The sequence below is a fragment of the Bacillus rossius genome, chromosome 10 (assembly GCF_032445375.1).
Source record: "Bacillus rossius redtenbacheri isolate Brsri chromosome 10, Brsri_v3, whole genome shotgun sequence".
Taxonomy (NCBI): Eukaryota; Metazoa; Arthropoda; class Insecta; order Phasmatodea; family Bacillidae; genus Bacillus; species Bacillus rossius.
This window is the reverse complement of record NC_086337.1, coordinates 28,076,492-28,092,472: the sequence shown is the minus strand read 5'-3', so window position 1 is coordinate 28,092,472 and position 15,981 is coordinate 28,076,492. Positions and strand designations below refer to the sequence as shown.

The following is a 15,981-nucleotide window of genomic DNA, read 5'->3' as shown; positions in this document are numbered from 1 at the left end:
ATTAGATCATAATTTCAAAACCCACTGCTATGCTAATAATGTACCAGTATTAACAATTTGAATTAAAAATATAATGAATAAGAGTTTTGGACAGTAAAAAATATTCAAGATTTCTGTAATAATGTATTCTGAATCAAACTTAAAAAAAAAAAAAAAAAAATTAACTGCATACTTTCTGAGAAGGGAAACTTGCATTATTCAAAAACAGTTGAGATATGCCAAATATAAAAAACATCATGTATTTTATTTATTCTCCTACAAATTCATCTTCACTATACCATTTACTTTCTTCCAATGCAAAACACTACTCATAATTGAAGCTGCTTAGAGAGTATCTATAAAAAAAATTAACCTTTTTTTGAATACATCAGAATAATGCTTAAATACACTGCACAACTTATAAATAAGACAAAAACAATGTTACAGAACACAGACACATGGTCAGTTAAAGCACTCAAGTCTGCCGTAAAGCCCGTCCCACGAACAAATATACGCATCTGACAGTCTGACAGTAGTTCCGCTTGCATAGATTCCACCGCAACAAAAGTGTAGACATCAAGTCGTAAATGTTTGCATTTCTACCTGCACACCAACATTTGCTCTAAATGTAAACAGAAGTTAGTGGCTCTACTGGTTTTGGAACTGATTAAATAAAAAATAAAAAATTGCTAATTGACTTGACAAAAAATAAAATACAGGAAAAATATTACAGTTCTATTAACAATCTTCACAACAAATGTAGGCACGAAAAATGAATTTGTTAAGAATTGAAAAAAAATGTTTTGATATACAAAATAGTGTTGTTATCACAATTTCTTTTTACACTGAGCTAGGCATCATCTCATAGCGAGTGAGTTGTTTATTGTGTAATTTTTAGGTAAGGTTTTATTAATTGGATTCAGTTTATTTTAATTTCGAGAGCACAGTCAGTTATATATGTACTTGTATGTCCTTCGCAAGACAATATTTACAACTGTCAAACATTCATAACAGATACAACATCAAACCACTATCACAAATTAAATTTGAATTTTTTTAACTTTTGATCCTAAAGAAGTGACATTCAATTATCCAAGTAAAATTTTTTCCCCGTAAATAATAACTATCGAAAATCCAAGAATCTTACTTTTTTTGCCTAATTCGCACCTCCACAAAAAATTAGAAGAATTATTTTTCAATACAAAAAACATTTTTTTTTAAGTAGTTTACTATTTTAATTTTTAATTCATGGAATCTATGTAGCTAGATGAAGCTGAAGTTATTTTTTAACTCTTATGTACTGATATTAGAATTTTATTCAAACTGATAACAATGGCTATGATGTTAAGTGAAGTTTGAAAATTTTAGAAATATTTTCATGAATATCAGTTGCACTATAGGTATTTTATTCTGTTAGTACTTAGAAGGTGTAACATTGTGTTGAAACAGAGCATTTGTAAAACTGTATGGTATTATTTTATTTACTATTTTTATTTTAAAGCTATATTTACAGTAAATTAATTTCTCTCAGTTGTCACAAGAGACACACAATTTTGTGCAACTCATCTTAAACTAACAAATCTTGCAAAACTATGATCCAGAATCGAAATCAAGATGGAAATGTACTTAAGAATCGAGATCAACCTCCGAATAAATTAAATGTCTATTTTCTGAAATCTCTAATTAGATGATCTTGCATTTAGGATGTCCTACAGTATAAGATGATCTCGAATATAGAACAACCTCTAATACAAATCTTAAGATGGGAATGAATTTAAGACCTCATAATGAATTAAATACAACCATAGATATAAGATAAATTTAATTGTAAATGTAGCTTGGATCTAAATTTCAATGCGATCTCAATAATTATGACCTTGAAAAATGACAATCAAATATGAGGTCACCTTGATTGTAACATAACCTTAGATAGATTCATTCATACATTACATTAATTTTTTGTATCATGAAATTTTATAATTCAAGATATTTTACCAAAAATTTTAAATATTAAATCTTCAACATTGTGTAAATTATTCTTGCAAGTGTTTGATGAGTTTACCGATTAGCAAATACTGTGCAATTAAGTTGATTATATAATAATAATTATTATTATTTGTCATATTCTAAAAGAAAAAGAAAATTTTTTAATGTATGGAAAAAAATTTTCCCAAAGAGGTGAACCATAACCAAAACTTTTCAATTTTCATTTTGTTAAATAACAGGAGTACAATCTATTTATCCATACTATCAACCCAGGTCTGAAGTTATTAAACCATATGTCCTTACCATGTTCCCCGCCAAAATTGCTTCTAGTTTTTACTATATGATAATTTACCTTGTCATAAGAATATCTTTTAATCAGTTGGCTATCCCAAGAACTTCTCCATAAATATCTTTTATCTATCAGCTTATTATTATTTTCACTTTATGGTATTTTCATTTAATAAATATAACACATCCTGTGCTTATAAGAGTTTGCACTGAGCCAACAAAGGCATGGTCGCATTTGATTAGTGATTAAGTCAGTAAGGTTCGTTGAATCCCCCGACTATCTGTGGTTGCCAGCTCTGATAACAACCTTCTGCGATCGGAACACATCTGGTTTCCTTTGCGGAACGTTGCTACTGACCGACTGTCAAAGTTGTCTGCTCATCCGTGAGCTAGCCTATGCAGAATTTGTTACATTATCATCATTCTAAGCACTTTACATGCTAATTAAAATGAGATATGATTCCAAAGAGCTATCGGATGCACGTAATGTGTCAAAGTAAATCCAAGACAGAACAGAGAAGGTACCTAGAAACTTTGGAGGTAAAGGTCAACAATCAAGATTGAATGAATCTTAACTTTCAAAATTACTGGTAAGAAAGAAAAGTAAGCATTTATTTGAATACCAATATTTTTCAAGTGAGAAATTTGATACAGTTTACACTCGGTTATAAATTTTATCACCTATGCCAGTGCATTTTGTGATGCAAGGCACCACAGAGTACATTGCTTATCTTAAGGGGTATAGGCCAGTCATCTTGGGTTCTTCAAATATCAAACCACAGCCAGCAGCTTTCATGTTATATATTACGACTTGACATGGCGTACAAACTACCTCTGGAGACTCGGCAGTGTCGGCAATGATTGTGACAGTTTTAGTTTGTCTCGTGAAAGAAACAGTTACTTCCTGCCAGCAGTGACAGAATTTGCACTGTTAGCGAACAACAGGTTGAATGAGATGTAAAAGCTTGGTCCTGTGTTATTTAAACAGTGTCACACTGGGAATTTGGATGAATAGAAGGAAAAAAAAATCAAATTAGAGCAAAAGATTGAAGAACGTAAGATGACTGTGCCTAATTCCAATAATAGTTCCTTCATGAATGTATTTTTAACACCAATTTCACATCACTCCCAACAGCCAGAGAAAACAAATTGCACAATGAGACAAGATTATATGGTTTTATTTTTAGGGCTATTTTGTTTTTAAAGCAGGAATTTTTTGTGTTTTATTTAAAAAATTTTATGATTTCAGTTTATTCATAATGATAGCATATTATTGAATACATATGACACATAAATGTTTTATGATACTTATTTCACCAAAAAAAGTGACATTTTAACTGAAAGATGATGCACACGTAACATAAAAATTAATCTGCCAGTACTTGTTTGAAAAATGAACCAATGTCATTATGTTATATTGAGTTACTAATAACAGTTGTAAGATAAAAAAAAAAGTAAAATAAAATTTTCCAATCAACTAGTATGTACATTTTTGTAATAAACTTAATGCTGAATAAATTACATTCATTGAATTTAATGTATTAAATACTGCTTTTTTTATGATTTGAGTTAAGTTTTGATTAAAATTGCTGATTAATTTTATGATAGTACAGTAGAACCCCGATTTAACGAAGTGCTATGGTTACCGAAAATGTTTACTCTAAATCGATGTTTCGTTAAATCCGATTTTCCGATTTTCAACGACCCCCGCACTCATAATCGCGTCCCTACCGTTTCCATATCGTAGACAGGGTCGACGCTGATATCTTGTGCTGCCGTGCTATCTCAGACTTCGTCAACTTTACATCTTCAACGTCTTTTAATCTCGCTCGTACGGCCCCCGGTTCGTACGTACACCTCGGTCGTACATACAGATTTTCAGAAACCATGAAAAATGAGGCATAAAATAAAAGTTTAAAAATATGTAAAGTGTAAGAAATACGTTAAAGTGTATTAAAATACAGTCGCCACCTGCAGCGTTTATAACAAATACGAGCTACATACACATTGCGTCACAGTAAAAAATAAAAAAATTGGCCGCAAATTGATGCAAAATTTCCGTCAATAGCGCGCCGTACGCGGAGAAAGGTCATTGTACTTGGTCAGCTGCTGTTACGGCGCGGCGTAGCCGCCGGCTGGCTCTCTTTGTTCGCTGAGCTGCGCAGCACTTATAAAAAACGTATTCCAAAAACTAAACACCGCGCACAACGCTCTTACTGAGAATAATAAAGCTGTAGCAAACCGTATGTATTCGGTACCGAGTAACAGGTGCACCATCTAGTAACGAGTAACGAAACGTTACACACGGCTGCATCTCGCTACTCGCATTTTTCGTATGTTTTACGCATGCGCGCGCATATTCGATGAATTTGCGTTACAAAGAACGATGTTTGTTTATTAAGTAAAGTATAATTTGGAAATTCGTCGTCAAAGTTTTTTACTGTTTATTAAAGGTATTGTGTGTGTAGACAAAGTTTGAGATTGTAACAGAAACAACGTAAGAAAGTATTGTTTACAAATTAGAAATATGTTTTTATTATCGCGTATTTTCACGGTTTTTTTGTTCTTATCTTAAAAGAGATAGTATAAAAATGCCGCTCTAATGAGATTTCATTGTTTCTTGGTTAACAAAAACTGTTAATTATCAAATATTGTTAATTGTTTATATTCTATTTATTATTATTTACGCGACGTCATACTGTACGCGTACGCAATACGACTCGATTCGTTGCTGCAACATAACATAGCATGTTATGCGGTATCAGAAGTAACGAGTAATGTAACGTGATACAATAGTAACGAGTACTAATTGTTATAGTAACGAATACATACGGGGACGCTTTTTTTCGTTACTTTTACACCTCCAGAGAATAATGATAATGGCGTATTGGTGTGACGTGGTCACAAGTTGAAAAAACCTGGAGGATGGGAAAGGGAATATTTGGAAACGTGTGATTATTGCCTAGCACTGTTACTATGCGGGCGTGAGTGGAAGATAACGTGGTGAGTCAAGCCAGGCATAGAAGAGGGGGAGGGGGATGCCGACAAAGAAACCCTTCATGACGTCATGTGTCGCGGACAGTCTATCTATCCAGGCGCGCGCAATGGCACGCACCTACGCAATTCAGTTACAGCGCCCGCAGTTTTTAAGCAATTTGAACAACTTTTTTAATTTTTTCGTATTTGGACAGATGATGCAAAGGCACATATTAAAATATAGTACCTCCATTCAATTACTGACACCACAAAGTGTAATTTTTAATAAGATTCCATTACTATTTACTTTCATTTTCTGGAAATCTATATTATTATTTTAATAAATTGGTGTTTTTTTGATGGTTCCTGAAAACCTTTACGTTAAATCGCTGTTTTCGTTAAATCCGTGTTCGCAAAATCGGGGTTCTACTGTAGTTGCATTTTCGATGCTTTTCGGTGTTATTTCGGTTTTATTGCAATTTACTGTATAATCTTTTCCCCATGTATAATACAAACACACACACTACAAAACCGTCTACGAGTAATGTTTCAAGCTGACTCAAATGCTTCAAAAACAAGTGCTCTTTGGTGAAGGAATGGAAAAAACCGTCTGTCAGGTGTCATGTACAACAGATCAGTGGAAAAATGACACTATACAATCATAGATTAAAAATACATCCATTAAGAAACTAAACAATAAACTATAAATTAAACAAACTTGAATCATCTTCTAAGTGCATTGAATTAAAAAAAAAATATTATAAAATTAATTAAATTTACAACACAGATGGTTAATATTAGAAATATATATGTATATGTAGTATGTACCACTCACTTTTATCAAACACTGCTTGGTACTTCAGTCTTTATGAAATAGAATTTGCTACTGTACCATAACATTTTGTTATTTAAGAGATATTACGAGGAGGACACTTTTACAAAAACTTCTTTGTTTAGAATAATCTATTGTATGACCTAGACTACGACTATTAACCTTTGCTTCAGACAAACTCAATATAACATATGAAAGATGCAGGTAGTTAAACCAGCAAGAGTTTAAAGATGTTCAATGTTACAAAAATGCAGATAGTAAATTATGCATGAGAGGTATCAGGTGACTGGTAATATCATGTAAGTATATATTAAGCCAACACTTGGGGGAGAAATAAGTAACAAACTAAAAGTAAATCATCATTTACTTGCCAGAACAAAAACCTGCTTGCAGCAGTAAAAAATCTTAAATTAATTTAATGTCACCTATTGAACTATAAATAATATGCAGTGCCAACAATTAAATTAATAGTTCAGAAATTCAGATTATGAAATAAATTATTATGAAAACTGTTTTCGTGGTACTTCTAGTGACGTGTTAAAAGTACAAACAATAAATATAACAATGACAAACAAAACATATGTAGAGTCATGCAAAATTTTTGAAACAGCTTAAATGCCACAAACCACTAATAATGAAAAAAAAACCTAGTTGGAGCAGCATACGTACTACATTATCAAAATAATTCATGCAATTGTTCAATGTTAAACAAGGAGATTCATTGTATAGGTAGTAACACAATTACAAATATCAAGCCCCAATTACTTATCACTGATTACCACCTGATATAGTGTATTGCCTGCCATTAATCTTATTAAGATAAATAAAAACTGTTGAAATGCAAAGATATACTGGGATAACTGTAATGAAAATGATAATTTGAAAGGATGTTTGAATGACATTTACCCAAAAAAAATTATGAAATTTAAAAGGAATAGGTAATATTCCTGCCATTTAAACCTCATTCTGCTACAATGTCTATATCACCACCAAAGAGACATGTTTCATTTTATAGCAATGTGGTTTCTGGGTGCTCCTTCGTGTCACGAATGCTGAATGTTTGAACCCAGACAGACTTGTTCAGTACTGCTGTAAAATTACATGTCTCACAAATAATATTCATGACTTAATACACACTTTAACTCCTTAACACCAAGGCTTTCTTAAAGCTGTTTAAGTTTAAACAAACAGGATGGTATACGAATAAAAAAATAAATTTAAAAAAAGACTGCAATACTTAGTAACTAATGACAGTTGAATGCAAATGTTTGAAACAGAATGAATACAGAAGTATCAAAAATAGCACAGGCCTACATCAAATCTGAAAAACCTAATTAATCACAAAAATCACGAACAAAAATAACAGTAAAAGTAATTAATTACCTGACTAAATATTTGATTGTTATTTAATAATGAAAGTTTTAAACAAATTTTTGCAGTCAACCCTAACATCCTAAGTCACAAACCTTTACAATGAATCAGAACTAACATCATTTTGGAACTGTGCAGTGCTGCCAACATTTGCAAAGTTCTACACTAAACTGAATAACTGCATTAGAATTAATTTAAAAATAAACAGTAATGCAGCAACAGTAAAATAATACTGGCTAAAAATTATAAAAAATAATTAAAAACAATATTTTTTTAACAGATTTACTACTATAGGGAAAAAAGTGGAAAAAAAAAAGGGAGGGGGGGGAACTCGGAACACAGAAATATAATTGCACTGAGATGCTTTTCTGCGACAGTTCCAGGTAACTAATTTAATTTTGTGCACATCAAGCTTTCCAGTTTGAAAATACTCACTCTGTTTTCTTTAGTACGCAGTTTTACAATAAGATTTTAATATTTATGAATCAAATTACCAATTCTACACATGCTGGTTTTTTTTTTTTTTACAACCATATTCAGATTACCACTCACAGAATCAAACTGTACCAACACATGATAATGGAATGGCCAAGCCCGAATGTCGTGCATTACGTTCGACGACTTTCACATTCAAACTACAACGAGGGAGAAATGAGTGCACTACAATGGTACAGTCGATGCTGAAATAAATGCACTTGCGAACCAACAAAGGTCCTCCCAGCTACAGCATGGCCATAGAAAAAAAATTACGACTAAAAAAAAAAATTGTACACAATGTACATGATTCGATCGACATAAATAACTTAAGGGTTAAAACACGGCGGTACACTTATTGCTCCAGGTACAAACTAAGAGACGGGACAGGCGAAACAGGGCAACTCGAACCGTTCGACACGCGGGCGACGGAGGCTACGACGGCATGTCCGTTTGCGTCATCATCGACAAGGTGGGGGAGACGTCCACCGAGCGCTGGACAAAGTTTTTCAACTGCGCGGGGGGGGACGCGGCGTCCTGGGGGCCGAGCACGAACCCGTTGTGGTAGGCGGCGAAGACGGGGACCACGCCGCCCGACACCGAGAGGGGGGGCACCCCCTCCGGCAGCTGGGCGAGCGTCTGGACCAGCGCCTGCTCGTCTATCAGCGTGTCCAGCAGCCCCTGCGACTGCGACAGCTTCTCCAGGGACTTGACGTCCTTGTCGACTGCTTCCAGCGCCCGCTCCAGCTCCTCCGTCTCCTCCCGCGTCGGCTCGTACTCCCCGTTCTTATCCTCTGCAACCACAACGTTCTTCTACCGTTGTACCTTTAGTTCCCCGGCCGGAAGCTCGACACCACGAGTAGAGACCCGGAAACTTCGCGGATTCGTCTAGTCGCAAGCTAGAATGCAAACCTTCGCGCTCTCGCACTGTGTCCATGATTGGCACGCAGTTGTTTGGACACGCCCGTCTACGACCGTGAGCCCATGATGCCCAGCTAGGAGAGAAGTAAGCGAATCAGGTAGTGCCAAATAACAAGGATAAAAATGTTCTCGCTAAGAAATCAACCAATGGGAAAGTAAACATGGGTCGAGCACACCTATAACTTTGAATTCTATCCTGAGGCCAGAAGAATCCGCGAAATTTCCGGGTCTCTAGCTATGAGTTAAAAGGTCAATAATAATTACATTAAATAATGACATTAGCGAGTGTTTGCAAAATTATATCAATAAATAACATATTATATAATAAGTTCGACAACATGACAATTGTAATATTACAATTTTGACTAGTATAAAAGCCATTGTTAAATAAACTTATTTTTAAATGTCATTTTTCTCTATATGATATTTATCTGCCATTGAATAAACATATAAGTCACAACTAAACAACCTGTGTTTAGGACCGTTCTAGAAAACCAGTACACGCAATGTTAAGTAATTAACATAAAAATGGTTTAAGTGTGATGCATATTTGTTGTTTCTTTCCCTGTTACTTTAAGTTCGCAGAATTTGTTAGATTTTTTTATTTCCGAAGTTTGTGTATGTGAAAAAGAAATTCTAAACAACTTAACAGTTGACATTTTCATGTATTTTCTTTGCTTTGATCAGGTATCATTTGCTCTTGTGAATATACGCACGCTGTGATTACTGCTTCCTCTGACTTCCAACGCAAAAAAAAAAAATTTATGAACAAACCGGATTGGCCGTGAGGCTGGTTCTCTTCTCTCATTTTCTCTGTGTTTTATGTTCTTCTGACTCATGTTCAGCTTTGAAGGAATCGACTCTCAAAAAACAGATTCGTAACATCGCATTAATTATAGTTTTTTATCGCATAATCATCCCACATTTTATACTAAAATCAAGTTTGAAAAGTAGGGGTGCGACGTTTATGCAAGAAAAAAATTTTTTTTGTTGGATACAGTTATTCATAAAGACAAAACAAAAAAGTATGTACATTTAAAAAGTGAAGTATAAAATAGCATGCCAAACAATTTAAATTATAAAGTCATGCAACAAAAACCTTTCAACATAAATAGAAAAACCAAATCTGTGATCCGAATGCGAGCCTGAATGAACGCATAACTATCGTCGTAGTACACACTTACTGTGAAAGAGTGCGGGCCATAAATGTAGTTAACTCGGCACTCAACACAGAGAGCGTGTTGCATGCAATCAGCGAGATATCGATATTTGACTACGTGTGCGTGCTCTATATGGGAAGCAACATTACCAAACATGAATGATGCCAACTAGCGCTGGCTGCATTCTTGTTAAGTGGTACACCGTGGCGATGCAAACGAACAGATAAAATTTATAACATTTAAAAATGACTTTAAAAGAAAATTTACACATCAGACAACTTCGAATTTCCGTTAATTAAATAAGTGGTAATGTCTAAGTAAAAATTAGATTTCTACTTTAAAATACATTCCTTTAAACGGAAAAAATACCCATACAAAGTGCTCCGAATCTAATAGCAGGACGAAAAACATCATGCAACGATTACGTGAGAGTATTTTTTATCCTAATTTTGATGCCCTAAAATATTGGTGTCACGATTATGCGCATGAGACCATTTTGTGATAAAAGAGGGTATGCAATAAACACTGTTATTCGTTTTCAAAATGTTTAAGTGTGATTGCTGACCACCATTTTAAATAAGACACTACTCCCGTTAAAATTAATTTACAGTACTAATACGTATCTAAATACATTTAAAGTACATTTAAATATATGTAAAATAACATTTCGAGATTAAACAAACTAAAATTAAATTTAATTAACATACATCATTGTTTACATAATAGAACTTGGGCACAACATTTTTTTTTTTCATATGCAGGCACTACCAACATATCTGAGTTACAAAATAATGTCATACATAGGAGATATATATCAGTTCTGATGAGAATTTTAAAAGCATTAACTTAACATTTTTTTCTATTATTTTCAACCTGTTCACGTGATTCTCGAGACTGTTTTCTACTAAATGAACGTCTGCCATGATTTGCAACTAGTGTATCCTAGAGGCGTAAATTAAACTATCCCTGAAAGCTTCAGGCTTTTCTCTATAGTCTCCAGAGCTCCTGTTGATATGCAGTATGGCGGAATATAAACGTTTTCTGAACACTTGGGCATAATCGGAAATAATTATGCAATGAAGGAAACTAATAGCTACTGAGGAAAAGCAAAATATAGTTTGTTAATCCATTATATTATTAATTTGTAGCATTACTAATTCGTTGCATTACCAATTCATTGCATTGTATTTAATGCTACACAAGTGTCGCCTTTGTATGCCAACAGAAATAGTCAAAAAATTATTTTTGTTTTTATTGTTTATGGAAGTGAAATATAGCGTAGTTAATCCGCAAACTGGCTAATTCGCACCCGGATAATCGGGAGTCTACTATATCATCTTTTGATAGGTACTATAAGTAGCATTGTTTTTATGTGTGGGGGTCGAAACAAATCTTTATTAGTGATGGGATTTTCGATACTTCGATACTTCGATACCTCGATACCTTCAATACTTGATGGTATCGCAAAGTATCGAGTATCGAAACTGTAAGTTCGATACATTTTTTCGATACCGGAATGCTTGTTCATTTGTATTGAATTAAGTTTTGAGTTGCCATCGTAGAAAAATACAACTACAGTACCACGATTATATGTTCCTGTTTCATACATTTTCCCGTGTCATAGGCCGATTAATTTTGGTCCCGCCGAAAGTACTATATTTACAATGGTTTACTTTCCCGGAACATACACTTATAAAATAATTAATTTCCCGTTTCATACGTTTTTACGAAGCGGAAAAGTCCTAAAATTCACAAAATCTTTTGTTATGTTCCTCCTGATACACTACGTTTTAATGCTTTTATTTTGAAAAAGTTCATTGTTTACCTTTGCAAACTTAGAAAAATAACTTTATCGCACCATTGATATGGATAGTATCAGGAAGACTGTGCACTTCGCTAGTAGCATCTATGGCCAGCACCAAGCGAGACTAGTGGCGCAAACTAGCAATGTTTATGAAAATGGTGCACGCGCTTTACCAAGGCACAGACCTCATATTTTGTGCATTCATTAATCTTTGAACTGAATATACCCGTTTGTTATTGTTTTCTTACGATCTGATTGTTTTGTATTTTACGTTTCTCACTTTAAAATTTTATTTAAAATTGTTTTGTGGCATAAAGTTGTTTGTAAAATGAAACAAACAAGAAAAAATTTCTGATTTTCTTTTTATTTACATTTGTTCGCGGTAAAAAAAAGTGTACTGGAAAATAAAGGGCTAACTCTCTTGAAGATAGTTTGTATTTCGCTTCTATTTTTTATACTCAAGTATTTAAAGTTGTTTGCAGTTTAATTATTGTAATAAAGAGGGAATTTATATAGTTTAAAATAGGGATGGGAAATTTTCAAAATTTTCGATTCGATACCGATTATCGAGTCTTGTTGCGATCATCGATTCTTATCGATTATCGATTCCAATCAATTAGGTTAAGTTATAGATTCTCATTTTCGGGATTGAAGTATAAGTTACAATGGAATCAGTAAACATACTTATTGAATACACTAAAAAAGCATTTTTCAAAATAATAAATAAATACTATTAAATTTAACACATAAAACAAAACTTTACATTACTTGAAATAAAGAAATTGAAATTACTATTCTGTAATGTGTAATGTGTAGGGCAAGCATTATTTTTTATGTGGATTATGTTTAATCCAGTTGAATATGTAATTTTGAAAAGAGAATACGTAATTTAGTAATAGGTCAGTAGTACTAATAAAAAGTGAATTGTCGTAAAGTCATCAAAATACTAACAATTTCATTGGAATACAATTTAATAAATAGTATATTAATTACTAAATGTACAATCATTAACATTTATCAATCAAACTTTAAATAGCCACAAAAAGTTGTGATTATTAAAAATATTGTAAAAAACCAGAAACTACCAAATTCAATCTTTATACCTTTGAAATAAATGACAACATAGTGAAATATCATAAAAACAACACTTTTGACAAAATAAAATTGAAAGTTCTTAAAATAATAAATGAAAACTGGCAAAGCATCTTATTAGATCACAAAGTCTTATTAGATCCTAAATTCTTATTAGATCACAAATTCTTATTTAAAAAAACCAACATTTTGACTCGTTCAGGATCTAAACGGTTCCGTTTCTGATCAACAATCAGTCCTGCAGTGCTGAATAATCGCTCGGAATGTACAGTTGAAGGTGGAATGCAAAGAAATTTCTTTGACAGTTTTTTTAAACATGGGTACTTGGTATTTTCTTTCCAATACTGGAAAACGTTGGTACTTGAATTTTGAATAGGTTCTTCCAAGTAAACATTAATCTCATCTTCAACTGATGCGATGTGGCTTACACTTGGGGCAGTCTTCATTATGTTTGAGTAAAATGTCCACATACCATGGCTTTCCATTGCTTGGCTGGATGTTTGCGGCACAGACTGAGAGAAAAGCAACAAAATTTTCAAAATTAAAAATTAAAAATGAACAAACAAATGTGTCAACATAAAACAGCAGAAGTAGACAAATAAGAATACACTTAATGAATTACAAGGAAATTAGCACCTAACTTACCTCAGTTTCAGGTTGTTTCAAACAGATAGTTTTTCTTGCTTCTTCAATCAAAAAAACTTTCGCTTTTGTGACATTACCGTCCTGCACAAAAACATGGTGTTTAAATCGTGGGTCCAGTAATGTTGCAACTGCGTACAACATATTCTCTTCAACATCAGAATACTTCAAAGTTATGGCAGCAAGCATATCATTTTTGATGCCCTGTACACCTGATCCAGTAGGTGCTGGTTTCCTTAGCTCTTCAGTAGAACTGTTGATTATAGGTATGACTTCTGAGGCTGTCACACACTGAGTACTTACAGCCAATGTTGCATGGTTGAAAATACTTAAAAGGTTTACTACATTTGTCATCAGGTTCCATTCTGCTGATGAAAAAGTCACAGGTAACTGCAGAGTTGCTGATGCTAAAGAAACAGACTGTTTTTGCTCAAGTAAGCGCTGTAGCATATGGAGAGATGAATTCCAACGCGTTGGTTCATCCTGGATAAGTTTATGTTTTTTTCATTTTCAGCGTGGCTTGAGCCTTCTTTAACTCTTTTGTCGCCTTACAAGAATGTTTGAAATGGCCAACTATGCGACGACCGTTGGCAATCAGATTATTTACATTCTTGTTGTTCAGTAGCCCTTCCTTTACAACAAGCTGCAGGGTATGTGCTAGGCATGGCAGATGTTCATATTCGGATGATTCTAGGCCAGCAGTTATGTTCCTGGCATTGTCTCTTACAATGGCAACAACTTTAGATTGCAGCTTCCATTCTTCAAGTGTTTCTGTGATAAAATTGCACAAATTGTTCCCTGTGTGAGATAATTCAGGAAAGGGAATAACCCCAATGTTGAGGTGTTGCAAGACAAAATTGGAATCAACAAAATGCACAGTTAGACCAAGATAATCGTCATTGGCTGTTGAAGTCCACATATCTGTTGTAAGACTCACATGTTCAGCTTCGTCCAACTTTTTGTTCACATTTTCCCTACATTCTTGGTACATGTGTGGTACAACAGTATTTGAAAAATGTTTTCTGCTGGGCAAAACATACCTAGGCTCAAGGAATTTGACAAATTCTGTGAATCCTCTGTCTTCAACCATGCTAAAAGGACGATTGTCTAAGCACATCATTCTACCTATGTGCTGAGTTATTGATTTTGCACGAGGATCAGTGGACTTGAATTGTGCAGTTTTATCAATAAATGATTGTAATGTAGGCTGGTATTGACTTTTAGGAGTTAGCCTATACTGGTTTGGTGTTCTTGATGAAATATTCGTTTGGCCAACTTTCTCAGCATGCCTCGGGGACACTGAACCGCTGCCTCTCGATGAATCAGTAGCAGTAGGCCTAACATCTGAATTTGATGACAATGGCAAGGTTGTCTCTGAAGAACAATTTTGTGCTGAACTATCATCTATTTCATTTTCTTCAATCTCGCTCAATTCCGATGAATGTAGCCTTTGTTTCTTCGTCTCATGAACGTAACTCCCATGCTTGTTTTCGAGATGTTTTTTCATGTTTGTTGTAGTTTTAGATTTACCGCCACGTGAGATTGTACATTTACAGATTTGACATATTGCGTAGCCAGAATTTTGTCGGTCGATGACAAAGTATTTCCACACTTCACTAGACATCACGTAAATAAAAATGTTATTTTACTATTCGTATTGCGCTAACATTACCCAACATTCAAACAAAGAAGCATCACTGGAAACAAAAGCATGTAAGAAAATTTCTACAGTTGCCGTACTGGTAACTTACTGGAATGAAAACGTGTTTCAAAAACGTCCATTGAAATTTTATGTTTAAGTTGCGTAATTAACTGGTGATTTAATGTTTACTGTTATTAAATAAATTACGGAAAATACGTAACTCGTAAAATGTTACGGGCTATGGCCACATTATTCTTGCATTTTATCGTTAAGTAATTGAGAATAAGATCTGTACCGGAAGTTGGCAAACCTGTGAAAGTTCATGTATAGACAAATGCTGGTTAACAAAAAAAATCATTGACGAAAATAAATATGCAACAACGCAAGTGAATAAATATACTAGAAACGTAGAAAACGTGGCACACTTCTCAGTAGAATCTTGAAATTTTGTGCACATGGCTACCAATGTGGGTGTATTCAGCAAGTAAAAGTTGGGCTACAATTTCTTTATACGATAACACTGCGTTAATAAATAAATAACCCTAAATGCACAGTACGAAATCGCCAACCTCCGTTCCCGCTTACGGGATTGTGGCAACTGAGCTGTGGTAAGCTATGTTATATTTCATTTATTATTTATTATATCGTTTATGGTTATTTATTTAGTTGTAAAACTGACTAAAATTACTGCAACGACAGCGATGAACCGCTGCTAGGCAGCACTTTACGTCTACATCCTGCAGAATTTTAATAATCGGTGATTTTCGCCGATCCTCGATTATCGATTATGTATCAAAAAATCGGGGTATCGAAG

At 33.9% G+C, this 15,981-nt stretch overlaps 1 protein-coding gene across 3 annotated transcripts in view; it reads right to left on the bottom strand.

Moving 5' to 3' along the window:
* Positions 1-15,981, bottom strand: part of LOC134535894 (INO80 complex subunit D-like) — a 77,371-nt gene that overhangs the window by 12,676 nt on the left and 48,714 nt on the right. For 2 of the 3 annotated variants that reach the window (XM_063375244.1, XM_063375246.1), the window contains exon 11: positions 217-8,700. In XM_063375244.1, the coding sequence (XP_063231314.1) occupies positions 8,342-8,700 (359 nt within the window). In that variant the 3' untranslated portion in view covers positions 217-8,341. Of the gene's footprint in view, positions 1-216; positions 8,701-15,981 lie in introns of those variants that run through there. The other variant, XM_063375247.1, reaches the window with a different exon arrangement.